Source organism: Motacilla alba, chromosome 4, assembly GCF_015832195.1.
Source record: "Motacilla alba alba isolate MOTALB_02 chromosome 4, Motacilla_alba_V1.0_pri, whole genome shotgun sequence".
Classification (NCBI taxonomy): Eukaryota; Metazoa; Chordata; class Aves; order Passeriformes; family Motacillidae; genus Motacilla; species Motacilla alba.
The window spans coordinates 44651989-44679841 of NC_052019.1; the positions used below are offsets into that span (position 1 = coordinate 44651989).

The following is a 27853-nucleotide window of genomic DNA, read 5'->3' on the forward strand; positions in this document are numbered from 1 at the left end:
TTTGTCTTCAGTGCAAAGCCACTGATTTTCACCATTTAATTAAGGCTTCACCAGAAAGAAATATATAGTACCATCTTTAATAGCTGAAAATTAGCACACTCCTTTCAGAACGAATGGTCCATGAGTGACTTTTGTGTCTCTACCATCAATTGTCTTCCTGAACAAAGTAGTATCTCACTGGTGGCCCGGGCAAGTCTTCCTCTCCATCAGTCTCTGGAGCAAACGATACTGTCAAATCCACATACTTCTTATCAGCTGATGGTTTCACAAGCTTTTGCATCCTATAAAGAAATGAAGAGCAGTTCATGAATGCACCAGGAGGATTGGCAGTGGGAATTCAGGCCCAGACTGGGAGGAATTTCACTGCCAGCAATATGTACTGGCCCAGCATACTACAAACCAAATTCAAACAGAGAATACACCACCTCTGAATTGCACAAAAAAGATGATCCTCCACCTGAGCTTCAGCAAATAGTATTCCATTTTCCTGACAGACACAGCCCATTAAAGGCTCAGAGTAGTAAAAAATCCTGATATTCACAAGAAGGCAGCTTCATACTATGACTTTGACTTTGTTACATATCCCACTCATTCAAAATTATTTATACAGTTGTAAGAGAAAGCATATAAGCAACATTTTTGGAGACAGGCCGTAAATTATCATCTTAGTATGCCAGGCACTCTACAGCTTGGCAGCTCTTCTCTCCACAGGAGTTTGAAGTAGCTTGCTCATACCTCTCTGCCTGATACCTACTGTCAGGCATTCAAAACAGCACTGATCAGTGCATCCACTTGCTTCAGCAAAGCCTGTGAGCACTGACTACCACACACTTCACAGGAGCTGTAAGGAATAGATTTTGAGCTAAAGCCATTAAATCCACAGGTGTAAGGCAGAACTAAACCTGGGTGAGATCTGGCTGTTATTTTGCAAAGGCCTTCAGTCAAAACCCAATGCCCTGCCTTCACATCCTGCCAAACCGCCACGGTGAAATACCTCAATTTCCTGCCTGTAAGCAGCACAGCAAAGCCTTGTGAATGTCATCATTCTTAAAAGGGCTGAAGTGATGTAGAATCTCAAGCAATTACTGTAATTGAACAAACTTACAGAAATCCTAAACTTCATGCAATACATTATTCCTTCAGAGCTTAGTTGCTAAGTATCAGCATTAGTTTTAAGCCCGTTTCTAAAGGCTCTAGTAGTCTTGTTCTGCTTGAACCATGGTACATTCTTTCCCCTCAAGAAATTACTGTCAGACTTCTTTAGCTTTCTCATTCTGGTATTCAACAGTTAAAGCAGCATTTTGCAAGTCTCCTTTTCTCATCACAGAAGATAATTCCCTCTCTCTTTTTTATTTCCTTTTTTTACAAAAAGTAAAAAAAAAAAAAATCTTTTTTCTTCCCTAGAAACCACTTTGAAAGAAAATACTGCTGTCAGACACACATCCTTTGATACAAGCAATGAACATAATTTGTATATGCACTTGCATCCCTAAGTCCATTTTCCAGTTATACTTACGTCAACTTTAATCTTTTAATATGGCCTGGCATCACAGGAACATAGAGCATCTTGACTCCTTGTACAACCATAGTTGGTTCAATTCCATATTTCTCCTGGAATTCACAAATTAAAACTTGTTAAAAGACTAGAACAGCTGCCCAAGCCAGCAGATACTACTGCTGCAAATACTACAGCTAATTATTCAAATCCATAGGATCCAAACCAGAAAACCTGCTAATGCATGGATGCTGATATAAAGTTTTATTAAGATACATTTGAGCCAACTGAATTAACAAGGAATTTGAAAACAGGCTTGGATGCCTTTACTTAGAGATATTCCCAACGACATTAGTTATTACTAAAATTATTCTGGTTTGAACAGTAACTTGATGGAAATAAAAAAGAAAACAAAATTCAACAACCCAAAACAAGAAACCCCTTTCCTCTTGTCTTGTATTAACCCAGGACAGTAGATAACTTACTCTGACAGCATTTATGAAGTCCAACAGAGTAAAATCCTCTTTCCCATAAATTGTCCACCTGTCCCAGATGGTAAATGATATCCCATTTCTGTTTTAAAAAGTGAAAGGTTGTTACTTTAGAATGTGAACTCAGTCATTCCCTTTAAAATGGGAGAACTGCAATGTCTTCTTGTTGATGTGCTATTTAATCTTGAGCAAAAACCTCTTCCCTCTCTCCAGCCCTCTGACCTTGCTAAGCACAAGACACAGTAAGACCTCTGAGTAAACATGGTATCTGACAATGAAGTTACTGAGTTTTCAGGCCTACTAAAAATAGCTCTTGTATTGAACAAGATGCAAAACCATGTCCAGAATGTTTCCTAAAAACAATGCCACACATCTACCATCTCTAGATTTTTAAAGTCTCACAATTAACAGCTTCCACTGAAAACCAAACTAAGCCTTTAAACCCACTATTTTTTTTTAAATTAGGACAGATGAATATGGACTGCATTTTCCAAACAGGAAATTCTTGGGCAATGCATTATGGGACACCCTTGGCAGCATTACAAGGATCGCTTACACCTCTAGCAGTACACAGTCAGTGAACAGCAGTTTGATAGCAAGCATGAAGCAATTAATCCTTTTCCAAGTTTAAACAACAAAAAAATACCCATGAATATCTAGAATGCTTAACTGGAGTATGGCCACAGGCTGTGGTTCCATCATAACGTTGCTATGTGAGCACAAAAGACCTTAATATATTTAGTAACTATTCAAACTTCACACTTGTTGGAATGGTTCAGCAAGTTCTAAGCATCAATTAGTATGTTTCCAAATATTGTCCTTGCCCTTCTGCCACTGTCCTTCCTACCTGATTTCCGTTCTTCTTACTTCAGCAGTTTCTGTAAAGACCATTATGGGAATGGCTAGGTTCAGAAAACAGTTCTTGTATGCATCAGCTGGGTAGCCACCCACAACTTTGATGAGTTCCAGTGCAACCTGCAGTAAATTAGAATTTACTTATTAGGTTTTACTGCTATCAACTCTAGAGTAGTTAAGAGGCCAGCAACTACCAAGGAAGTTATTAATGAGATCAGTCTTTGTCCAATCAGCAGAGTAAATAACATGGAAATGCAACCCACTATGCCACATAAATAAATTCTGTTGCAGCCAAGGGAAATACTTAAAATATTCAAAACTGTTCTTAATGTAATACTCTTCCAAAACTGTTTGGTTCATGCAGTCTCCACAAAGTATGAGGTTCTGGTGAGATGCATGAACATGAACTACTACAGAACAGATCCTTTCCACTCTTGGCAGTGGCATTATGATGGAAGTTAGTGCTAATGGCCAAAAACAAACCAAAACGTGGAATTCCAACCCATCTTTCTGCACTGCAAATTAAAAATTAAAACACCAAAGGCTCACCATGTTAAGGAAACTTCCCTTTTTGACCATTCAGGAGCCACTCCAGCAGCTACACTCACAGCATCAAAGACTTTTACTGCTGGGACTGAATCCCCTTCACAATGGGCAGCTTCTCAATTACTACCTCACTACTCATCCCATACTTACAGCCAGACAAGGTCTCCTTGCTGGCTGGACCCTTGGTTTTCCTTAGCAGATTCTCAGACTTCTGGGTTTTTTGAGTAATTTTATCATGGTGTAGCAACAGAATAACATCTCAAGCTGGTGTCTTGGAGAAGGGGCCCTGAACAAAGGACTACCTGGGCTTTTGTACTCTTACAGTCTCTGGCCTTGACAGTCCAGGGTCTTCCAGCTGAGTCCTCCTGAGTCCTCAGCTCCTCCTCCTGTGTCACTTAGTGTCTGGTCACCTGGCTAGGCCACAGGTCCCCATGCCCTTTGCTGTGCAAAGGGTCAGTTCATGACCTCTTGCCTGAGGCTCCCACACAGAGCTCAATCTTCAGCTGGCACTGCAGCTCCATGCTGAGCTACCTCCACTACATGCATTTCTCAACAACCACACCTAGAATCAAGCATGACCTTTGCTATTGGTACATAAGAAATAAATCCATTTCTTTAAATGAGCCTCTGTCAGGGTAGCAGTAATCAATACCCAGACAACAGCAGTTAAAGGCAAGAAACAGTAACAGAAAGAAACATGCAATTTAAAAATCAATCTCACCAGCCCTGATACTGCAGCAGTAGCTGTTGCAATGGCAGGAATAATCTTTCCAGCAATGCGCTTTGTTTTGAACCGATCTGCTGGCTCGATGTTGTACATCTTGGCTCGCAGGTTTGACGCTGCTGTTACGAAATCTATGTGCCCATTACTATCATCATCTTTCTCAAAGGAGATGGGCTTCATTTGCAAGTCAGCTGCTCATAAAAAAGAAAATATAAAAGAGCAAAAAATTATTATTAGAAAACTGAAGATGTCCTAAACATAATTTAAAGGAACTAGAATCTTAACAAATTAAACATTTCACGTCCTGGAGCTTGGTGCCTTACTTGTTTTCCTATGCTAGGAAATGCCCCCTCTCAATACCACTTGCTAAAAGTGAATAATGAAATAAACGTCAACAGAGCTCTGTAACTTTACTTTCCTTGCACCACCAAGAATAGATTTTGAACATTCCTATGGATGTTTCTCATACACCCCACCTCATTAAAGCTCCATCCTGAGAGAATTCCCTTTAAAAGCTTAGCTTATCTGCAAAAATTTCAAAATATGGACTCAGTAGCTTTAGAGTCAGAGTTTTGGGTTGACACTCCATGGGATGAGTTACGGATAAGAAAGTCTTTCTTCTGGATTCATGGGCTAAAAAATCTTGCATGTAGTTGTTGCCTAATGACCAAAATGGGCACAAAATGGGATGCGAGCATCCTCATTTCAAATCCAGAAGATGCTAAAGAAGACTCTCAACAGTCTTTACAATTTAGGATCATTTCAGATTGAGAACTCTAAGTAGTGACTGCAGCCTTCTCATGCCTGAATCACTTGCAGTCCATCTGGGATCCAGCCAGCATCCTTCCCCTCTCCTAAAGAGTTCAGTTTCCTACTGCTGCGTGCTCGCTGTCATCAGTGTTGTAATTATAAGCAAGCATAAACAGAAAGCCCTAACACTTCCAGGAATCTCAGAAATACAGAACCAGATGGTAATGTCAAGCAACAGGACAGGTATCTGCATGGCACTTCAGAAAGCTTTAGGTATCAGCTCTACTTCTTGCAGAATTCCAGAACTGCTTCATCCAAAGATGTGAATGTCACTAGTGGCAAATGCAAATGCAGGATATTACTAAACTATGACACTGGTTTCACTACTCACTTTCCAGAGCTTCATTGGATAGTATGGACTTCTCCAGCTGGAAAATAGCATTTCTTTCATCCTCACTGCTGACAGGAATATGATCCGGTTTTCTTGCAGTTTCATCAGTCTGTACAACCTGCAAGTGTGCACAGTGCTTGAGTAATAAAACACATGAACTTCCTACAGTGCAAGTGTCAAGTGTACTGAATTTCCTGTCTTCCTTGCAGGCTTTCCTCCCCAGCTCCAGAGAGACATGGATTTACCGGATCAAGTCCAGCCAAGAGCTTCTAAGAACATTAAAGAACAGGAGCATCTCTCATATGAGGAGAAGCTGAGAGAGCTGTGATGGTTCAGAGAGGAGAAGACCGGGATCTTACCAATGTGTACAAGTATCTCATGGGGGGGAAGTACCCTGGTACCTTCACAGACAGCACAGCGTGCCCAGCGACAGCACAAGGGCACAAAATGAAGCACATAAAATCCCCTAAGAAACACACAAACATACTTCAAAGAAAAAGAAACAAACAACAGCATCCCAGAAAAATTGTGAGGATGGCTGAACACTGGCACAGAGAGAGGCTGTGGAGTTTCTATTCTCAGAGGTATTCATAACCCAGTGGGACACAGTCCTTGATGACTTGCTGTAGCTGCCCCTGTTTAAGCAAGAGGATTGAACTAGGTGTTCTTCTGGGGCTCCCTCGAACATTAACACACTTACTTCCCCAAAGCACATTATAATTTGTGTTCATTTCTCATTAGCATCAATGAAATAGTTGGAGATGTAGGACACAGCTTGTGGAATATTTTATTTTTTTCTTTAAATTAAATATTACACTTACTTTGTTTGAAGGTCTAAACTCTGGTACCTTCACAGATGAAATAATTCCCAAAATGGTTTCCTCTGACAAGTCCTGTTATGGTTTTGAAGAAAAACAATTTAAATTCACATCAACTCAAAAAGGCCTCCACAAAAAGACTGTAAATACAATAGGATTTCAAAGAATACTAGACCCAAAAAGTATCACAGATATTCAGTGATCTTTCAGCTAAACATCATCATTAAAACATAAAGTGACAATTCATTTGCCACAACAAACCAGAGCAGTGTGAAGTGCCTAGCACTTGAAAACTGAACAGAAGTGCAAACCTGACTTACAGGAAAGTCCAATTAAAAAACAAACAAGAAAAAAAAGGATGAGCAATGCAGAGGCTGTAAACAGTAAAAAAATAAAACCTCCATAGCATACCTAAGACACTAATTTTTAAAAAAAGCCTTAAAGAGATTTTCATTTAGTTCAGTAGTTATATTGCATCAAAATAATAATTACTAAGTTCTTACTGAACTTATAAGTAAGTAAGTAACTTCAGTAACTTATAAGTACTAAGTGCTTACTGAAAATATCCAATACATTACTCATTTCTTCTACAGGTTAGGGATTTAAATAAAGTGTAAGCAGCTGCCAAACAGACAGTACTGAAGGATAGATTACTATAAGAATCACTTCAATTGGCCCTTGAAAAGAACTGGCAGCTGGATATAGGCCAAAACTGAACACCAAGTCAAGTTAAGGGAAGACTGTTACAGTCTGGATTACCTTTTCTGTGAAAGGAACACAGTACACTGTTGCGAAGAGCTTCGCTGTGCTCACGATGAAACCATAGTGCCTAAAAAAAAAAGAATTATTTTTGGTTGGTTGTTTTTTCTACTTCGGTTGCCCAAAGGTTTGCAATCATGTTCAAGATCTTGAACAAACATACTGAGAATTTCCATCCTTCAGTGCACACAGTACAAATTAGCACATTTTGAGTGACTCAGAAATTGTCCCCAAAACGAAGCAAATTTTGATGAGTGGAGAGTTACTTAATGAAAATCATGTCTCCTTATCCTCTGCAGTCAAGCAAACAATTACAAATGCTCACATGACATCAATATGATGAAAAGCTTAATTTAAGAATTACTTTGATATTTACCATGATGTCAGTTTTCACTCAAACTAAAAACAGTGATCCAGTTTCTCAAAGCAATTGTAGATATACAGCAGATAAAAGCTTTTTAATCCATCAACCACATCAATTTTTAAAATTATCTGTAATACCCAAGCCATCTAGATCAGACCCAAACTGTAATGAACAAAAAAAGCAGTCCCTTCACTAGGTCATTTGGCACATCCTGCATTTTATGAAGCGGACAGTGGGGGAAGGGAGGTGTGACAGCAACAACTCAGTAATTCTGCAGCCATATAAGACATGAAAAAGGGGTGTTCTAAGCCATTGCACATTAGATGATGTCAGAACAGCCCCCTCTAATCCCATATCAGTGAAAGTTAAATTATCTGCAGTGAAAGTATTTGGCAGCTCACCAAATCTGCCACAGGGTAAGACTGTGTACTAACAGCTATTGATTCCAGTCCAACTTCCAGGGCTATAAAGCCACTGCCATGCTGTAAGGTGGGCTTTATAGGATGCTATACAATGCATCTGGGACAGTACCATACTTACAAAGGATCGTTAAATTCAAATTTCACTGGGAAAGGAGGCCTCTTTGGTGATTGCCAAAACAAACCTGGTAGGAAAACAGACTTGAGATGAAATCCTAAGGAACCAGGAGCAGCAACAACATGACATATGCCATGAATTTTCAACAGGCATAAAGGGGCATTTGTACTTACTTCCATCTTTTAATCGTGTATCAAGGGGGAATGAATGAAGGAGCTGAAGAGCCTAGAGGAAAAGCCAAAGAGGCTTTAGTAATTTGTCACATAGATTGACATGACCACACTATATCAAGCCTGACTAGCTAAAGTAATTTAAAGAGTTAAGAAAATCATCAAATACCTTTGTCAAGATGGACAGCTTAAAGACAAGTACTACTAGACAGAGTGCTTGCCCATTTCATTCACAGAACAGAGATGACAATGTCACCTCATCTGCACAAAGCTCAAGGAAGGCATTTAATTCAAGAAGCAAAGTATTCTCCCCCACCTTATTGTCACTTTAGGATTCTTTCATATGGATTCACAACTTGGAATGCAATATTTTCTTAATGTGACAACTACCACGAGGGATTCTGTATGCACAGGAATGTTTATTAATCCACAACATCCCAATCCCATCTTTCCTACAAAATTACACACATACTTTAAGTGACACTGTGGGCCAGACTGTCAGAACAACACGCTCTTATTTCAGAAAAATGTTTGAGAAAATCAGGGTTACAAAGGTGAGTTCAGGAACGGGAGTTTAGTGTGGGAAACAAACCCACTGCCTAATAAAAGACATCTGAAAATACTGATATTTTGGAAAAAAATGGAAAAATGCCAAGAAAACTGCGTGGAGACTACTGAACAGAGTACTAAGAGTGATTTAATAAACCAGACCTGGAAGTGCTACAGTAGAAAGGGATGCAGCATTTTTAGGTTTCAAATATAATTTGTTATTTATGAAGAGATGGAAGTGAGTGCAAAGACTTGGACACCTCGTTATTAGGGCCACCAGGTTTTCTAAAATCTTCATCATCCTCATCATACTACCTCATTTATAGGTCTTACCTACCTTATGGCTAAAATACTTTTCAAATTTTACTCTTGCTAATTCTACACACTGAGTCCAACTTCGAGGTCTTCTACTGAGAGTTTTAATAACATGAAAACAGCCTTCCAAGCTCTCTCCCGATTTTATTCTCTAGATAAAGAAACATGAAAATGTTAAAACAGACAAGATTCCTTCTAATCCAGTCAAACAGTAAATATGTTTTTAGTAATCCACAGGCAAGAGGAAATAGAGGTTCACTTCATTAAATATTATCCTTTATGTGCTCCTCTCCACTGGGGTTTTTCCCCATTTACTTCCCAGCCCTTTGGACCACAGGCCATTACAGACTCAAAAGAAAAAGACAGTAAACAATTCCAATCTAATTTATTACTACTTGAACTCACTTCAAACTCAGTCTTACTTTCATTTTTCCCAGCTAGTTACACATCAGTGTGGCACACACTAATCACACACTAGCAGTGTCTCAGTCGTTCTGGTATTTCTACATCATGTGCAGAGTCCATGAGCTGGAGGAGCTATTAATTATGAGACACATCAGAACTACTGTTCATATGATCAACTACTGACTGGGCCAAGTAAGTCTTCACATTTTCTGAAAAAAGTCAGAAACTAAGCCTAATTTCACAGGCCTTAAATAGAAACAAGATCCATAAAGCAGTATTTTAAACCCTCTATTTTACCCTGGCAACATTCCCTTACCTGTAAAACATCTTCTGCTGATGGATAGGTTTGCCAGAACTTGTTAAACAATGAAGGCTTGTGAGAAAATGAACTTTCAAACTGTAAAATAAAAAGAACAAATATGGCATTATGCAAGAAGAATATCAGATGCCCACCCTTACAAACACACATAGAATTGTGCTGAATGCCAGAAAGGTTAATTCATTACCTTATCTCTTGCCCACTGTATTGTATGCTCAATAGCAGCTGGGAAAGACTTCAAGGTGCAAAAAGGTATTTCTTCCTCTGGGGGATCCCGCTGGAATTAAAGAGGGTTGCATGTCAATGCAGGCTTATCCAGGCTAATTGCTAATAATAGCACCAAGAACTTGTACACTACATAAGTTAAAAACTCTGCTGTTATAAAATACAAAGTGGCTTTTTATGCTTAGAAATCTGTTTTATGAACACTAGCTAGTATTGTCAATTCTTCTTTATGAGGAATAGTCTAAACTCAACACTGGAGAGCGAAACTGAACTTTGAAACATAAAAAACAGGTGAAATTGCCAGCCAGGTTTTCCAAGATGTGGAGCTGGCATTCATGTACACTTTCAATATGAAACATGCCCTGTCACTCAAGGCCAGAAAGACTTCTTTATGGACCCTAACAAGACAACTAGGATGCTCAAAATCCTGTCTCTGTGTCCACATGGCCCTATTTCATGGTGTTCTCAACCACTGAATTTCTCCACAAGAACTTAAAATAGAGGGATACTGCAGGTAGTGTCTATCAGCAATAGAGCCCGAAGGTTCATTTTCCCCTTTCCCATTCAAACAGAACGGTTATGTATGCTTGTACAGAACTGCTCAAATTTTATTTCCTGTGAGTTTTTCTTCAGAAACAAGGGAAGCAACTATTTCCTAACAGTACTGTTCTTCAGTAGCTCAAATAGGCCACTTATTTTAGAAAGACACATAAAAATGATCAAAGAATCAGAGAGCATCATGGGACAAGGTACAGAAGGTGAGCGATGGTCTTGAAAGACTTACATGACTGTTGTAGGACTCTGTCAGATGGGGCACAATAACTTCTGTGTGTCCTTTTGTTCCCATAGTTCCAGAGTCTATAAGAGGACGCAGGTTTGCTACACAACGACTGACATGGAAAGACACAGACTATCAGAGTACAGAACAATCTCTACATTCTTGCTGTGCAAACATTACTGGAGTGCAACCAGAGTTGTCTCTAGGGACTTTCAGAAGTGTGGAAAGCTTACACCAAACTCAGGGAAAAAAGAGATTAAATAAGAACTATTCAGGTGAGGTCAGGATACCATACACCTCAGCATGTGTGGATTATAAGCATTAGAAATTATTTGTAAATGTCAATACCTCTACTTTTAAATTTAAATGCATATTTTTATGCTTTAATAATTTTAAAACTGACAGAGTATCCTCACCCTCATCAGAAGTTGCCCTTGCATCCCTTCCACCCCCTACCTATCAATGTATCTCCTGGCTTCAACATTGTCCAAAGCAGTCACAATCACGTCTTGCTTGGTGTAGAATTCATCACTGTAAGTGTTCTCAGTGGCTGGACAAACTTTATTAATATCTGAATCAATCTTTATGTAAGGATTGATGTTCAGAGTTGCTTCTGCTGCAGTGTAGCTCTTAGGTTTCTGAAAGCATAAATACAGATATCAGCAATACTCAGAAAAAGAACATCAAGGACTCAGAAATAGCAATTTCATTTGCTGATCAGACAAAATTCACTGACAGAAATGTTAGTATGCAAAACATACAATAAACAACATTTTTTTCTTCATATACCCCCCTCACTGATAAATATCTTATTAATCTAGTTTTATTTTTTGTTTTATTTAGTGTTTCAGAGACCACGTGGTGGAAGCGCGTAAATGGTTTATGAAGTAACAAACTGATGCCACGTGCTGCCACTCATAAGAATTTCTTCAAAAGAAGGGAGCAGCTCATGAGTGACTGAGGATAAACCTATTAGTAACTGTTACTGTGTCTATGCAGCACAGACATCAAGCACCTGCGAATAATCACATTACTGCAAGGCATTCCACACAAAACCAATTTCAGAAGCTAAACTGAAATAGAGTTCTTGACCTACCCAACACTTCCAGCCATACCACCATTATCTAGAGATCAGCACTCAAGCCTGTGGCTTCTAAAAGCTTGCAGGGTTCACCTTTCATTTATCTATTGCACTATTCCAAAGTGCAATCTGTTCCCAGATTTGCTACACATAAACAGGAGGCAGAAAAATATTCAGCTGTTGTGTTTTGGGCAGGGGAAGCCTTTTTCTGCATTGCTGTCATGATCTAAGCCACCTTTTTTACTTTGTGCTGTGTTTGCAAGGACGGGGATATTCTCTCTGCTTCTAAGGAATTAACAGCTTCTGTGCTATGCATTTACTGAATGTACATGTTGGGCTTTTTCAAAACTATTTACCAGCTTAGTGAAAATTGAATTAAGTCAGAAGACACCAGCTTTGGTCAAGTTCCATCAGCAGCAGCACTACTGAGCTATATCAAGAACACTTCTGCCAGCACTGTGTATTTTTTGTAGTTTATTTTCCCCAAATTCCAATGGCATAGTAGAGCATTTCTGACATAGTAACGCATGGCAGGCTCTTACACAATACAATACTCATCCAACTGTCAAATTTGAGAGATTTCGTTAGTGAAAAACACCAGTACAAATTAAGATTCGACAAGCCAATTTTACTTAATTGATACTAGTGATGAGTTGGATGCCATTGGAGTTCTAGGCACTGTTTAAAAAATCCCCTAGATTTCATTACAGCCTCTAAATCTTTTCTGGATAGAAGTACAGACACTCACAAGTTCAGGTCTCTGTAGGGACACAGGACAGGGCAACACAATAGTCCAGAAAATTTACTGAATAAGAAAGCCTACCTGTATGTGATGAGGTCGAAAAAGAAACTGCCTGTTCAGGTTGGATTTCTCTATCAAATCTGGATCTGTAATTGTAACCTAAGTCAGAAGGGGCAAAAGCAACAGCTGAAGTTACAATTTAAGTGTAACACTGAGCAATGATCTTGATGATGCTTCTACAGATACTTGTCAAAACAAAACACTGTTATTGGCATCCACTGTGGCCAAAGCTCTGCTTACATTGACTGACTAAATTTTGTTTTAAAATCAAAATACAGCAAGACTGCTCCAAGTGTATTCTGCTTCTAATTGCACACCTTCTATGCCAAGGCCACTGTATCCTCTGCACAGAGATCAACCTGAAATAAGACTTAGGCTTTTAACAATGTTAGTTGTCTAATTATTTAACTCTTCCCTGTCACACTACTTCTAATGAGAAGTAAGGTTAACAGGTGACTTACCAATCCTTTGTCTTGCCCAGTACCAACACCAAGAAGTGCAAAGTTTTTCAGCATTTCACAGCCTATGGCTCCACAGCCAACCTAAAGAACATTACATTTGTAGAATCAGAAATGTAAGTGGAAACCACAAAGACAAGTCCACTCCAATTCTGGACCATTTATTCTGCAGTGGCACATCACAGAGCTGCCCTCATGCATTTTGAGGACAGTGGGCATTAGCTGTACCAACAAAGCATTTGCAAACAGTGAAACAGTGTCAGCCATACTCACCAAGAACACATTCAAATCATGGAGCTTCTGGCACAGAGAGTCTCCAATACAAGCCCTCAAGGCATCGTATCTATCTCCCCTATGCAGGCACAGGAGACAAGAACAGGAGACTTCAAGCTGCTATTTATCATGGTAGTATCACTGATGCCAAACTACACTTTGACATGAACTAAGCAAGTCAGACAGAGTATAATTCCTATTCATGCTGAAATAGGACACACATTTTTAACCCCCAAGCTGTTCCTCCAGCAAACGGCACTGAATTTAAAGACATCTGTGCCTGCTTGAAATTCAGATGTCAACAGTACATAAGCCAACAGTTTGTAGTTATATTTACCGTGGGAGAAACTCCTCAGAGCCCACCTTCTCTAGAGGTGTTACAATGTCTAAAACATCTATATATAGCTGTAAAAAAATGAAAAAAAAGAAAAAAAATCCATTAAAAACCTCTGAAAACATTAATGTTATTTTAATTTAAAAACTGAGCACATTGTATGAACAACAGAGTCTGGAAATGTAGAAGCACTAAGTTTTTACTGTCACTGGAAGACTACACAGCATCTGGTACCCTACAGTTCACTTCACAATTTTAGTGGACAAGAAGAATCACTTGGACACAGAGGGGAAAAAACAGAGGGGACACAGAGGGGAAAAAACATTCACTCAAACAGGTGAGCTGCAAGTTTTTACCCCTCCATAGGTAACTCTGAAGATTGTGATATTTTTTAATCCAACTGTACTCTGACATTTATCCTGAGAGTCTGAAAGACCTGCTTTTACATACAGTAGCTTAAAGCTGGTATCTGCACTATATCACACCTTTGCATCCATGCAGTGACAAGCCAATGCTGTTTTTGCTAGTGTGGAAAAACAATGCACTATCTGAACCCCAAATACAAAAATTTTAACTAAAACTGGCGGTAATTTTATTGTACACATTTTTTTTTTAGTTCCATGTTATATAAGTTGTTCAGGTTACTCTGATCATACAGCATTTACACACAACTATCCATTCATAAGATGTCAAAATAACCATCCAAAAACCAAGACAGCCTTACCCACTGCTGCAAGGGAGAAAATTTTCCTGTTACTGCCTTCAGGACTTCCTGGCTAGCAACACCACCCACTGCTGCAGCCAAAGGAGGTAGAAATCCCTGAGCAGTTCTAGACAGCCATTTCACCACATCTCCATTCACCTGAGGCTAAAAAGTAAGACACAGGAACAGGTTTACTCCCTCAGTGAGCAAGTCAGTGTTTGACAGTTTCACAGACCATTATTCTTAATTAAAAGACAGATTATTTCACTCTGACTAGCAAAATGTTTCCAGACAAGACAGATCCACCATATACCCTGCATTTGTCACATGCATTTGTCTAAAAACTGGATTCACATCACCACAGGATCAGTCTTCATGTCAGGTCAACATTTAGTTGAACCCATGCTGAAATCCCATTCTGTTTCCTCACATGTCCTTCAGACAACCAGCTAATCTATCTAAAGATGGACTCAAAGGCCAGAACAACAACTACACAACTAACAACCAACAACTAAAGCATGACTCTTAGGCTGGTAAATAAGCACATTAAAAAGTGAGTCATAATGACAATGGCTCCTTACTCACTTTGTTTTCCAGTGTTTCGCTTATAGAAATGGCTATTTTCAGCATTTCCTCAGCATCTTGAAGGCATCTAGACACCAAGATAGAAACAATAATGATGACTTAAACATTCCAGAGTTCTTCTAGAAACACAATCAATGGAAGAAAAAGCAATGGATACAGTAGGAAGTATGGAATCTCACATTATCCTTAACAGTGAGCATTCAAGATGTACTTCTAAATGTTAGGGTTAGCTCAAGAACAGGAGTCTCAGTGGAAAAGCCCGTGTGCAAGTACAGTCTTAAGATTTATACTTCTTAAGTAATTTTGTCTCATTTAGCTCAGAATTACACACATCAAGAGCTACAGCTGAATGAAAACCACTGAAAATTAAACCCAAATCATTCAGATTTTTTTTAATCCATGAACTACAAGATAATTCAGGACCACTGAAACAACTTTTCCATATCAGTCCCACAATGTGAAAAAACTAGAACAGAGAAGGCCTCCCTCCAGAAGTATCTCCTGTCCACGTGGGCCCAGAGAGTGTCACTGCTATACTGGGAAAGCCTTGTGACACACCCAGACACACATCAGGTAACATTTTTCATCTTTCTATTTCTACGTGGTCTATCAGTACCAGACAGGGGAGGTACCATGCTGCACAGACACCCAGTAACTACACAAAAAGGAGAGATCTGTCTGATTCAAGGCTTGACCAACACAGAACTGCTGCTTTACCCAATGTTCGGCCCACGACCAAAGTTCTCCTGGAAGTGGTTCAAGGCAAGCATGGCAACATGGATCTGCAAAGGTGCCTGTTAAGACAAAAACAGCTGTTGATCAGTTACAAACTAGAAAGAAATGAAGTAAACAAAAACAACTATCTGAACTCTTTAGTTACCATTTCATTTCTTGTCTCTTAAGTACAATACTCAAAAAAAGTTTTAAAATGGCCTTAAAAAGTGAATTTGAAATATATTTTATTCACATTTTTTAAAAAGTGTTGCATAGCAATGCAACGCCCTTTACACACATTCAACACCCACTTCAACTAAGTCCAACTGAAGAGTCCCCAAAAGAATTTAGAGCTGAAATTAGAAACTGCAGTGATCTTCTTTTAACTAGATATTATAATGCATTGCATTTTACCAAACATCAATAACAAAGCCCAGCATTAAGGGCAAAAAGTAGAAATTATATTATGCTAAACATAAAGTTACAAATTACAATTCATGTTTTTTTCACTATTAGAGCACTTATACCCAAATCCCCACATGCTAATTACCTCAGGCTTGCTAAAATCTGCAACAAGGCATAATGGATTTGTTATCTGCTTCTCTAGCCGTTCCTGGAAAAACAGAATTCATGACAACAACACACTACTTAAGAACACAACAGCCACTGCTACCTGACAAAACAATACTCTTCCTACAGAGATTGAGAAATAGATATCCTTTCTGACTAGCACTGCCATTGCTGTTTTCATTATTCATACCATACTAGATGCTAAAAATAATTATCTACTGCAAGTTCTATCAAAAATGGTCAGAGAGATGTTTCACATCCTAGTGGCAAGAGTCATCTTTAAACAGGTGTGATTTTTGGGGTTGTCCTGTGCAGAGCCAGGAGCTGGAGTCCCTGATCCTTGTGGGTCCCTTCCAAACAAAGGACATTCTATAATTCTAGGAAACATGTACGTGCTGAACTCTGCTTCCAGTGCTCAGAGCATTAACGCCTGAGAACCCAGCTCTGTCAAGCACACACTTACAAAGTAACACATCTTGGGTGTCTTCACTTGCACAGCTATGCCTCCATGCAGGTAAGGCTCCATCTCTGATGTATCACCAATGCTGAAGGAGTAAGGTGACACCACTGAAAAGAGAAGACAATAAACAGTGACAGATAATTCAAAGTGTCATTGGATGCTACAGTTCTGTATACAATGAAGGGAGGGGGTTTCCCTGTCCTTTTTTTTAGTGCTGCAATTTGCAGCGGGCAACCTTATTTTGAAAGCATAAGCACAGCTGATCCTTCTAACAGGATTAACCCAGAAACTGGCAGAGGGACAAAGCATTAGTTTCACGTGATCTGTTATGAAATTAGCTTTTTTAAGTGGCAGCAAATTTAACAAGAATTCTGATGACCACAGCTCTTTAACAAAAATGAAATCACATTTAATTTTCTTCAGAACGTGCACAGCAGTGTCCAGTATTAACTGCTCTGAGTATGACTTTAGCCCTATGATGAGAAGTACAGGTAATCAAAAAAGGCAGCTGGAGCATTTTGTCACATCTTCCCCCTCATACACGGGAAGCATCATTCAGGCAAGGCAAAAAGACAGAAAAATTGTTAATTCATGGTAAACTAAAACCAAAAGCTGAGCAATGAATAGGAGGAATGAACTGACTGCAGCATCAGTTCCAGCAAAATGCAAGGACCCAGAGGAAACAGATTCAAGCACATGTTTCAAGGGTACTGTTTTTTGTGTCAGGCCACAAAACAGTTAAAAACAAACAACCATCCCCCACCCACTTGCTCTCTCTTCTGCTCCAAACAAACAGACATTCAGATCTGGGAACTGGAAAATTCTCCAGCATCTGAAAGGAACCAAGTAGAATGCCTTGAGACATGCATAAAGTAGAATAAAGCAAGGTAGAAGTAAATCATGAAAATAATTTCAAATGCATTCTTAAAATGTTGTCAATGCATCCCTGTACACTTAAATTGTCACCCAGAAAAGTGACAAGGCAAACAGTGACACACCAAGCGTCCAAAACCATGACAGAAGCACGGGCATTATGGGACCCTCCAAATACCAAAACAGTTTCATCAGCAGACGAAGGATGGTCAGCTCAGAGGCTGCCAACAAGATTCCACAGTTTGAGTTGAGCAATGCCACTGGCTCCTTAAGCAGCAAGATGAGTTCAGGTAGACTTTACTAAATGCCATCAAAACAACACCAGGAAGACCTTTGCACCAAAAAGCAACTTTTTTTTGTGCAAGCTCCCTGGAGGTCTGCACAACCCAGCACTCCTCTGACTATGGTAACTAACACTGCAGGGGCTACATCAGGCCAGAAAATAAGTACTTGGCAAATGAGTCAGCAGCAGTTTACCTGTTATTTGGTGTGTGGATCCATTCAAGCACGACATTCCGTTAACTTCCCGAAAGGTTAAGAACTGTCCTGTTTCAAGCCTGTGTGGATGATTTTCAAGGCAAGTGACAATACCAGGATTTGACTGAAATAAAAAATGGCAGTCAGCAAGGAGGAAAGTCTCTCCTGCACGAGGGTCACATTGTATTGCAGGCACATAGCTTTTCGTCTGCTGAAACTGCAGTCTCTAGTACTTTTAACACCTCATTTCTGTCACAGCAAGAGAGTTACCTATAGCAACTTTTTCAGTCCTACGATTTTCAATTTAACAGTGTTTCTACCACACAAACTTTCTCATTTTCACTGGTTGCAGTTCTCAGTATGTTAGCAAACTGCATTTGCTAGTTCTCAGCAGATAAATCCATTGTTATGTTCTAAAACAGTAGCAGATTTATTCCTTTTTTCCAAACTAAAAATAGTCCCCATGCTCAAAGAAATTTTCAGAGCCATTAAAAAATAAAGTCTTGTAAATGGTCCTTATTACTCCGTGCTTCCTTTCTGTCTGATATCCTTAGAAAGGATATCCAAACTCATTCTTGAAAGTTTAGAAGCTTAAAAAGCTGGACAGCATACAGGAGAGACACAGCTTCAGCAGGTCACAGACAAGCTTACAGTTGCAGGAATCTCAGACTACATCTCATCCTGTTATGGGATGTGATGCCAACCTGCCATGCACACAGAGACCTCACTGCAGTCTGAACACAGCTCATCAAGACCTTGTGCTGCACCTCAGGCTGTAACTTGGTGAATTTGCAAGCAAGCCTGGCCTGTAAAGTCTCCAGTATAAGAAAGATTTCAGTTAAGTAGCACAGAACTTAATTAAAGTGGATCACATTCTCTGTGGACAATGAACAATGGCAAAGGAGTTGACTGGAGAAAATTCTGCTCTGATTTAGGGACACAGTGCCACCATGACCCTGTCTATGGGACAAGAACAGGCACTTGATGGCATTGAGTTTTAATTCTCATCAGTTTTACACTTCAGAGTAGAAGATACAACTAAATTCAAGTGTAAGATTATTAAACACAAGGCATATATACAAATATATATTCATTCCTTGACTTGGCAGGTAATCAGCACAAGCCATGAAACTCAGCTATGTATCCCTTATGTAATTAATGAGAACAATCAAATTATCCATTCCCTTTTAAAGGCACCAAGGAACAGGCTATCCAAATCATCATATCAGAAGCTTTAATCCAGACCAAACCCAACCTGCTGTACAACCCCTCCTAGATTGGTTATTTTATATCTAGACTGGAGATAGGACAAAAGACTTGCTGCTGGATGAGTGAGCTTACTCTCTGGACTTCCAGAACTGGAAAAAGGACCTAAAGTAATTTCCCTTTATAAAACAATAATACAGGATTAAATGGACATTCTTACATTCTGCACTGGAAGTATTAGCAATAATATCCCCTTCTCTTTGCCTCTGCTTTGGTAGGTTAAAGCAAACCTTTAAATTTCTTTTGAAAATATGCTCTCTATTCCCTTGATCATTCCAGTAGCCTGCCTGTAAATGCTGCAGTTTCTTATAAAAAGGGCTCTTTTCATGCCTATTTTCACACTTCCTTGCAATACTTACTCTGTTTCCACAGCAAAATTACATCCTTTTCTTTCTACATCTCCTTATTTCTACCTCTTGCTCTCTCTCCAATCAAAAATAACCATTACTGTGTGTTACATAGTAAGTAACAACCAGGAGGCAAGGGTAAGAACAATGTAACCAAAATAACTTTACTTCTCCTATAGCACCAACTTTAAATTGCTTTGCAGGCTGTTCAAGTGAAGCACTCTGGCACTCTCCTTTTCAAAGAGTCAACAATGAGTCCTTTTAAACACAGTTAAAGTGACACAATGACTTTTATCCCTTACTTGTGTTATATTTGAAATGAAGATCTCCTTTGGTTCTTCTCCTGTTGTATCCAGCACTTCAAATTCATCACCAAAGTCACAGAACAAACGTGAACATACTCCATACACATCGGCACTGATGAACTACAAGAGAAAGTAAAAATCATGAGTATCCTTAGAACAGCACAAGCCAAAGATATGATGCCTCACACTGGAGCTGTTGAAGGCCAGCAGGTTTGATTCTGCAGTGGAAACCTGTTGTGTTCTTAGGCCACACTCCACAGCACAGCACCAACAACAGACCTTGAAACTGCAGGAGCATTTCTGAGCCCATTCACAACACAGGAGTAACATCACTACACAGTGAAATGCTGCCATTTCTGCTTCTCTGACATTCAGCCTCAGCATGTCCTTCAGTCTCAGCACATTCTTTCAGAACCATTCTGAGTTAACAGTGAAAACTATTTCTTTAACATGATTGCTTTTTAATTAAGGACCAAGCTGTAGTTACCTGTGCTGGTATCCAGATAATACCAGTAGCAGCACTGTATTCCCAGAACTCCTGCTGCTGCATCAACATGCCATCTGCATTGAATTATATACCTCATAACCATCTTTCTCCATTTTTGGAAAGAACACCCTGGAGGTCCAGAATGCCCACTGTACAGATTATTCATGTGTTGCATTTTTTCTATTACCTTAATAGGTGGCTGCTGAGCATGACAGAAGTCATTAATCTTCTTCTGCAGCAACAGACTTACTTCAGTCAATATGACACACTGTGAACAAGAACAGAAACACTTCTAAGACACTGAAAGCAATCAGTATCTTCAGGCTATGGGAAAACTTAATACCTATACTAAGTTACTTAAGTGTCCTGACTCCTATCCTTAAGAGAAAGCAGTCTTTAGGAAGTTTTTCCATTAAAGCAGATGGGTTACCACCCCACAAGTTCTGGAAATAGAATGAGTAAGAACAGGAACAGCAAATTCTCAGGTTTTTGTTTGTTTGGGTTGGTTTTTGTTTGTTTTTTTTTGACTGCAGCTGTGGAATTCAATACCCAATTAGAATATTTACCCAAACAGTTATGGATAATCTCAGCAAAAATGTAGATTTTGAATTTTAGGATTAAAGCTAGCAAACGAACATAAATAATACTCATCAGTGCACACCAAGTCAGCACAGGCTTCCAGTATATGTGGTCATAAAATTGCAGACACAGAATTTCTACACACATTCCTCTAATGTCTAGGACAGTATTGTGTTCCAAGGCACATGCACTGCAATCTATTCAGTTACACTGGCCTGCTGTAGCTGGGACATTCACCAGCTTGGTGTGCTTGTATGTCAGCCACACAGTAAAGGTTCCCCACTCAGACAGAGCCATGCACACAGGCAGGAGACAGCTGACTGAACAACTGCAAGTGCCTTCACTCCACCAGAGAGGCACTTACATTTCATTACATACATACATACATACATGAATCATCTAAATATACAGCCTGAGCTTCTGCTGCCTGGAACACAGCACACAGAATATATGTAGAACATCTGTGCTATGCCGCTGCAAAGAAAGGTCAGAGTTTCACCTTCAAAGAAAAAAATTTGTACAGCGACCCAACTTAGCTATTTATTGTCACAGCAAATTCTATAGTAAGTGTATTAAGAAAGTGGTCGGAACACAAACTCACTGTTTCAGTCTTGAAAAAAATAAGCAGAATACTTCATCAGTCTAAATGTAACACCTACAGTTTTATTTAAACCATCTCAACACATACTTCAAAGTTCTTAATTCTATTTACTTACATAAAAAATCCAAGTTGTATGCTCTGAACAGAATACACGAATACACATACAACTGCTTTAAGAGTGACATACCTGGTAGTGCTTTAGGAAAGACAGATCTGTGGTTTCATCTAGTGGCACAGTTGATGCTGCTACATGGACATATGGATTGAGTTCTGCAATACGAGGAAGTGTGGCCTCAGCCCTGAAAAAAAAGCAATTTTCAATTTTTTACATATCTACAAACTGTATTTTCAATATAGAATTTCATACTACATATGCCCTGCAAGAGATCCTCACAATGACTCCTGGCAATAACAATAACTCATTTATTTACATTTTAATTCCTAGCAGGTCTGAGGAAAACTGCTGTGTCCAATATCCCACAGGACTCACAGACTGTCTGCTGTCATGGCTGTTGTCCAGTCTTGTACAGGTGGCTGAGAAAGCCCAAGGAAGAAATGCATGCTGGCCCCCACTATCATATTTGCATAACAAGCAGCGACACTTGTGACTCAAAACCTCAGTCCCAAGTCTAGACTTCCTCTAATATCTACATGGGTACTGTACTCACAGCCTGCAAATCCAGAGAAAGGGTTTAACAGGTATTTGATATGTACTACCAGCTCTTGGACAACAAACTGCTATTTTTGATGCTGATGAAACCATCAGGCTCAGTCCTCTCTTAACTCCAAAGACTTCACTAACCTGTTCCTTTGACTGGTAACATCATCTTCATGGATGAAGAAGTTGATCCCCAAATCCCATTTTGTGCAGTGCTTGGTGTCATGAACTGTAAGAGCCTAAGAAAGTTTGTCAAAAAGCATTTGCTGGAAGAAATAGACAAGGTCACAGGACCTAAAAGGATGGATTAAGCCCCATAAAACAATGGAGGACTAACACTGCAGTGTTCTTACATGTAGCACATGTAAGAACAAGCTCTTTCAAACTCTTTTCCAAGAGAGCAAAACACATCTGCAACATGCACTTCAGCATTTTCCTCCCAGTTTGCAGTGATAACAGACAGCATTTAAATACCAAGGATGATTTTTGCCAGACTGTGATACAGGGGCAATTGTGATCTGAAAATTAATGGACTCACTTGATTTTTTCCTATTGGAAAGAAGAGTTTTAAAAGCCTTCTTGCTAATAAAATTAATCCCAGCAGCACAAAAGCAGTTGTTGGATTAAAACACCCAACATTCTAATGTCTACACAAAAGGATTCTCATGGATGACAAAGAAAGATAACATATTTTGAATAGTTTGGGTTTCGAGTTTGGACCACTCCATTTAGGAAAAGCCACTTTGTACAAAAGGATTCAGTGTCTAATCAGCAGCTGGCTAAAATATTTTATGAGCTATTTCAGAGTGCAGTGGACATTAACATGAAATTCTGACGGTACCACTAGAACATCCAGATTATTGAAAGTTTTCACCCCTAGGTTCTCACATGTTTTGCAACCCTTCTACTGAAAAACAGATTCAGAAACTTTAGATTAATTAGCTAGCAGTGTTTTGTCTTTTTCTCATGCTTTCCCAAGAATACCCAACAACAGAATTGTTTTACATACCTTTACCCCAGCCAGAATGATGTTTTTGGCTGAAAAAACAAGAACAAAGCAAAAACAGATTATTGCAGGTTACTTGCAAATCTGTAATTGGATAGTTATTCAGGTGGACAATAACAGTATTTCATTGTTAATAACTTCATAGCTTAAGGGTTTTTTCTCTTTTACATTTCGCTCAAGCATTCTACAGCTCCCCAGAAAGCAAAATAACATAAGCAAGGTTAAAAAAGACTCTCTCCATTTGTCATTTTTCAGCTGATCATCCCACAGTTGTGATTACAGAGACAGTAATGACAACAAACTGCAAAACCCCATGACTCTGTTCTGGCATCTGGCGCATAGAACCACTAGAGGCAACTGAAGAAGTGACACCCCAGGCATGAACCAGCCAAAACAACATCATTTTGCTCCTGAGGAGTAAGGGAAATTCTTAAGGAGTCTCTTGTATCAGTGCAGTTATGCATTTTCACCAAATAGTTCTGTTCTCCCACACATCCTCCCATTTCATACATGTTAAAAATTTGGGCTATAGCTATTCCTATAATACATTCATTGATACTGATGCCTAAAAGAGTAACTCGGATTGCCTACCCTAAACCTTCACCAGGGTAAAGCAATCTGGCTCATGGAAGCACATTTTGAAGTAAAATTTGAAATGTTGTTCTAGTGAAATGAGAACTTAAGTCCAGGATCTTTCCTGCATCTGCAGTGTTAGTAATATGCATAATGCACGTACAAATCCGCTCAGACAGTTCAGACATGCTTATTATATTTAAATTTAAGGTTTCCAAGTATTCTGGGACAGTTTACACACACTTGTGTCTTTTTAAATAAATGTTACCTAACTTACCAATCTCCACTCCAAGGCCACCAATACCACTCAGGAACACGTGGGACTGAGCCATCTTCTGCATTGCTGTGTCTCCAAGAACATACCTCTGGCGACTACAGCAAAGACAAATTCAGATCAAAACAAGATACAAAATCAAGAGCATATTAAAGCAAGTCAAGAATTCCCAGTCATTAAAAACTTTTTAAAAACTGAAATGTTTATCAATTAAACATAGGGTTTGCACTCACAGTGCATACAGTGAAATGCATTTAGTCAGACCTTGTCAGTGCCAGGCTTTAGAGATGATAAATAAAGTTATAATTTTAAATCACTGCAAAAACTTCTTCAGGATAAACAAAGTTTTTGGAATTAACTATTGAAGACACAAGCATGCAAAAGAATTTCTTCATTATCAGAAATCTTCAAAAGAGAGGGTGACACAGCTTTTGTAATCAGATCCTGAAATCTGAGAGAGTCCTAACATCCATCTGTACAACTAAACTTATACCATTCTAAACATCACCTTTTTCATCAAAGAAAAGAATAACTTTCATGAGGCTACTGCCAAAAAGTAAAAGTGACACAACACCAGAAGCACTGCACTGAATTAAAAAGAAGCCTTATTTGTTCTGCATGCAAGCATTTTTAAATTATTTTTTACTTTTTGATTTACAAAGAAGCTTTTCATCCCACCGTGCTTTTACAAGGATATCATTTGTACCAGTAGGGACTTTCTGAACAATTACCATGCCAAACGATCTCAAGACATTCCCAGCTAACAAATTAAAACAAAACTAAACCAAAAGAAATATGTTTTTTTAAATCTACAAAAAAACCCCTCAAATTCAACACCCTGAGTTCTGGAGGGTAACAGAGATATTGATGACGAGGACCGAGAAGCACAGAAAAGGTTGAGGGATGAATGAAATTGTAACATTACTGCATGTAAATGTAAGTGTTCCTGAAAAGTCAGGAGCAATGCTTAAAAATCAAGACAATCTTACCTATACAAAGCATCATCAATTTCCATAGAGTCTGCCGCCATGATTCAATGTGATTTGTTTACACTAGAAGGGTTATAAAAAGAAATGAGCTGGTTATGTCAGATGCAATTTCACAGCTGGCACCCCCTCCCTGCCCCATTCAGTTCTTCATTAAAGGAACTGAAAAATAAAAAAGTGATGTTACACAGGAATCACTTTCAACATTAAGAAGCCTGTGGAACATCACAGCACATGGATAAGGAAAACACACACCAGCCAGAAGACAAAAACCCACAAATCTTCAATAAATACTTTCAAAATACAAACATTAATTTCCCCACTGAGGAAATGCAAGACTTATTATATTTGCCACAGTTAGATTTACTGAAAGAGCAACTTCTTTTTATATTAAGAGCTCCAAGCTGATCAACTTGCATCTATCTGATCCGTGGATTTTTTTGAAAAGAAGATAGGAGATCACTGAATGGCTAGAAATAGGCATTTATGCTGCATTATTTCTATGTTAATTGAAAACACTTAAGAAACAAGTGTTTCAGCTAAATGAAGAAACCAACACCCAAAGTTCTGAATTACTGCAACATTCAATTGAGACATTACAGTTAGACAGTTTGATAGGACTGTAAAAAAACCATAATCTATGCCACTAAGGCCTTCGGCCATTAACAAGGATGTTTTCATTGTTAAGTTGGTGATAACTAAGCAGCGGGATTAGGAACAATCTGCCCCTGGGCACCTCTTTTCTTACTTATGCACACTGGGAACTGGTGCTTCCTGAACCTGGCAGGTGACTGCCACCAAACACAGGATGACCAAAATAGACCCTGTGTGTACTTTTGTAGTAGTGATAGGAACTGATGTTCTGGGTCACATATCTTATTTCAGCTTTCTACAAACTGCCTTGGAAACTACAAATAGCTGACAATCCTCTCTCCTGGGACTGAAATGTAAGGGCCCAGACATTTTTTTTGCAGAGCACAGATATATCCCAAAACTTCCAAACCTGACTAAAATATAATTCCTATTCACTGTTCAGGTGACTCGGGCAAACATTTTAACATTTCTGAAGTATGGCACCTGCAGTCTGCCACAATGTGGAGACTGCAACGTTCTGACACAAAATTTGTCCTTTTGGTTTTTATAAAGCGCTGAAATAGCACAGCAAGGGACAGAGTTACATTGGACACATGCCACAAATCTCATCCACAAAGCTCTTCCACCACGTGGATATTAACTCCTGCACTTCAGCAAGCACTCAAGGCAGTCAGCATAAGGCAGCTCCACCACAGTCCAGACCACCAGCCACTTCAGAGCAGCTCCCATGCCCTTGACACCACATGGGCTGAAGACACGCAATGACCATTTTACTTGAGCCAGATCTCAAGCAACAAGATTGCAATTTTCAAGAGTGCAACACACACCTTACAGTAACGGGCTTCAGTCCATGCTTAAATAAGGACCTTAATTTCAGCCACTGCCTGAGACACAAGACTGGAGGTCCCCTTCAAAGCAAGCCTTCTCAGACCAGAGCTGTTCTGCTCCTCCACTATCACCCTCCACAAACAGCACTGGCACTCTGGGACTACACAACATTGAAGGATTGAGGTACTGAGATGGGGAAGGTGATCCAGCCCTGGATAAAAATGCTCAGCTTCCACTGCTGTGGTTGGTGACAGCCATCTCAACCTCCATGCCCTCCCAAACAGTCTTCTGTAAACAAGTGGGACGTGTGATCAACTGGCAAGAGAAACTCAGCCACCTGTTTCACACAGACTCCTTTAACAGTGGCTCTTTCAATATACTTTCCATTTCCCCATTCTCCTCCTGCAGTCATAGCTACAGCACTGAGATGCTGCCAGTGCACCCATCAGGTAGAGCAGAACACCTCCTTCCACAAGGAGGATTTAATGACACTGTGGTCAAGTGACCGTAGGACAAACTTGGTTAATGTATTTCTGCATACAAGTTATTTCTCCCTTTTGTTCCACCGGTATTGAATATGCTTCAAAGAAATGCATGTAAAAAAGTCATTCTAACGTTATGTCCTAGTTCTTACCAGAGGCTCAACATTTACACACTTGTCTGTTTCCTTTTAAAAGCCAACACTAACGGTTTTAATGTCAGCCTTGTATTTAACTGTTTAAGTAATGTTCTTCATTTTTTTAAAGCCTCAGCTGCTTGCACGACACAACCCGGGGACAAACCGAGAAGCTACATGCTACCAGGAAGGACTGAGATGCTCCGAAGAGCAGCAAAGGCACAGGAGCTGTAGCGGTGTGCTGATTTCACAGTGTTCTCACCTCCGAGCCAGCGCGGGCTGAAGCAGTGTTAGCTGCTCGCTGTTCAGCACGCCGGGATGGCACGGAGGCCTGGACTCATCCCACCTACCCGGAGCTTCCAGCGGCTGATCCCAGCCGATGCAGGCTCCCCGTTCAATCGGCGGGAGAGAGAGGAGGCTCAAACGCAATTCCTGCCCAGCCGGGCTAATGCGGGAACACCGACACCTCGAATCTGCAGCGGGGAGCCCCGAGAGAGCCCACGGGCTGCCTCGGAACCCCCCCGACCGCAGCAGAGCCTGGCGGCGGCAGCCCCCGCTCGCCGCTCCGGGGCTCTCCCGCTGCGCTGGGCACCGCCGCCCGCCCGCCCGCCCCGGCCAGCCCGGGCTCGCCGTGCCCCGCCCGCCTCCGCGGCCCCGGCCCCGCCGCCGCCCGCTCTCCTCACCCCGCGGCGGCCTTGGCGTGGCGATCCAGGCCCGAGCGCAGCCGGCGGCGGCGGGGGAAGAGGCAGGAAAGGGGTGGGAAGCGGCAGCGCCGGTGCCGCGGCGCTTCCCCGCCTGCGCCGACATGAGGGGCCGGGCCGGGCCGGGCCGGTGCCGCCCTGAGGAGGCGGGTCCGCCGCGACTCGTCAGCGGAAGGGGATGCGCACCGACTGCCCGACCGGAGCCGCTTAA

The 27853-nt window shown here is 40.2% G+C and overlaps 1 protein-coding gene across 2 annotated transcripts; it reads right to left on the reverse strand.

Annotated features, from left to right (window-relative positions):
* On the reverse strand, positions 1-27761 carry UBA6 (ubiquitin like modifier activating enzyme 6). 2 transcript variants are annotated; one of them, XM_038136078.1, is made up of 33 exons: positions 27625-27761; positions 24907-24969; positions 23921-24015; positions 23074-23102; positions 22209-22303; positions 21594-21705; positions 20414-20494; positions 19737-19859; positions 17822-17945; positions 16475-16578; positions 15992-16054; positions 15445-15521; positions 14728-14794; positions 14164-14307; positions 13443-13510; positions 13106-13184; positions 12836-12916; positions 12396-12473; positions 10948-11129; positions 10498-10603; positions 9676-9765; positions 9486-9566; positions 8787-8915; positions 7904-7955; positions 7734-7797; positions 6830-6899; positions 6074-6145; positions 5253-5370; positions 4109-4302; positions 2834-2961; positions 1981-2068; positions 1517-1611; positions 1-281 (listed from the first exon to the last, which is right to left on the reverse strand). In XM_038136078.1, the coding sequence occupies exons 2-33, from the start codon at positions 24945-24947 to the stop codon at positions 146-148; spliced, it is 3066 nt and encodes a 1021-aa protein (XP_037992006.1). In that variant the 5' UTR covers positions 24948-24969; positions 27625-27761; the 3' UTR covers positions 1-145. The 2 variants fall into 2 exon arrangements, with proteins under 2 accessions (XP_037992006.1, XP_037992005.1); XM_038136077.1 differs by lacking the exon at positions 27625-27761 and adding an exon at positions 27204-27433 and having other exon boundaries at positions 146-281.
* Between the last annotated feature and the right edge of the window lie 92 nt (positions 27762-27853).

Excerpts from the sequence above, each read along its gene's own strand:
- UBA6 (XM_038136078.1), bottom strand. The coding sequence starts at position 24,947 with ATGGCGGCAGACTCTATGGAAATTGATGATGCTTTGTATAG. Across the intron at positions 16,579-17,821 it reads ATCCACACACCAAATAACAG|TGGTGTCACCTTACTCCTTC; the intron begins GTAAACTGCTGC and ends TTCTCTTTTCAG. Across the intron at positions 13,511-14,163 it reads TTTCTCCCTTGCAGCAGTGG|CTATATATAGATGTTTTAGA; the intron begins GTAAGGCTGTCT and ends ATTTTTTTACAG.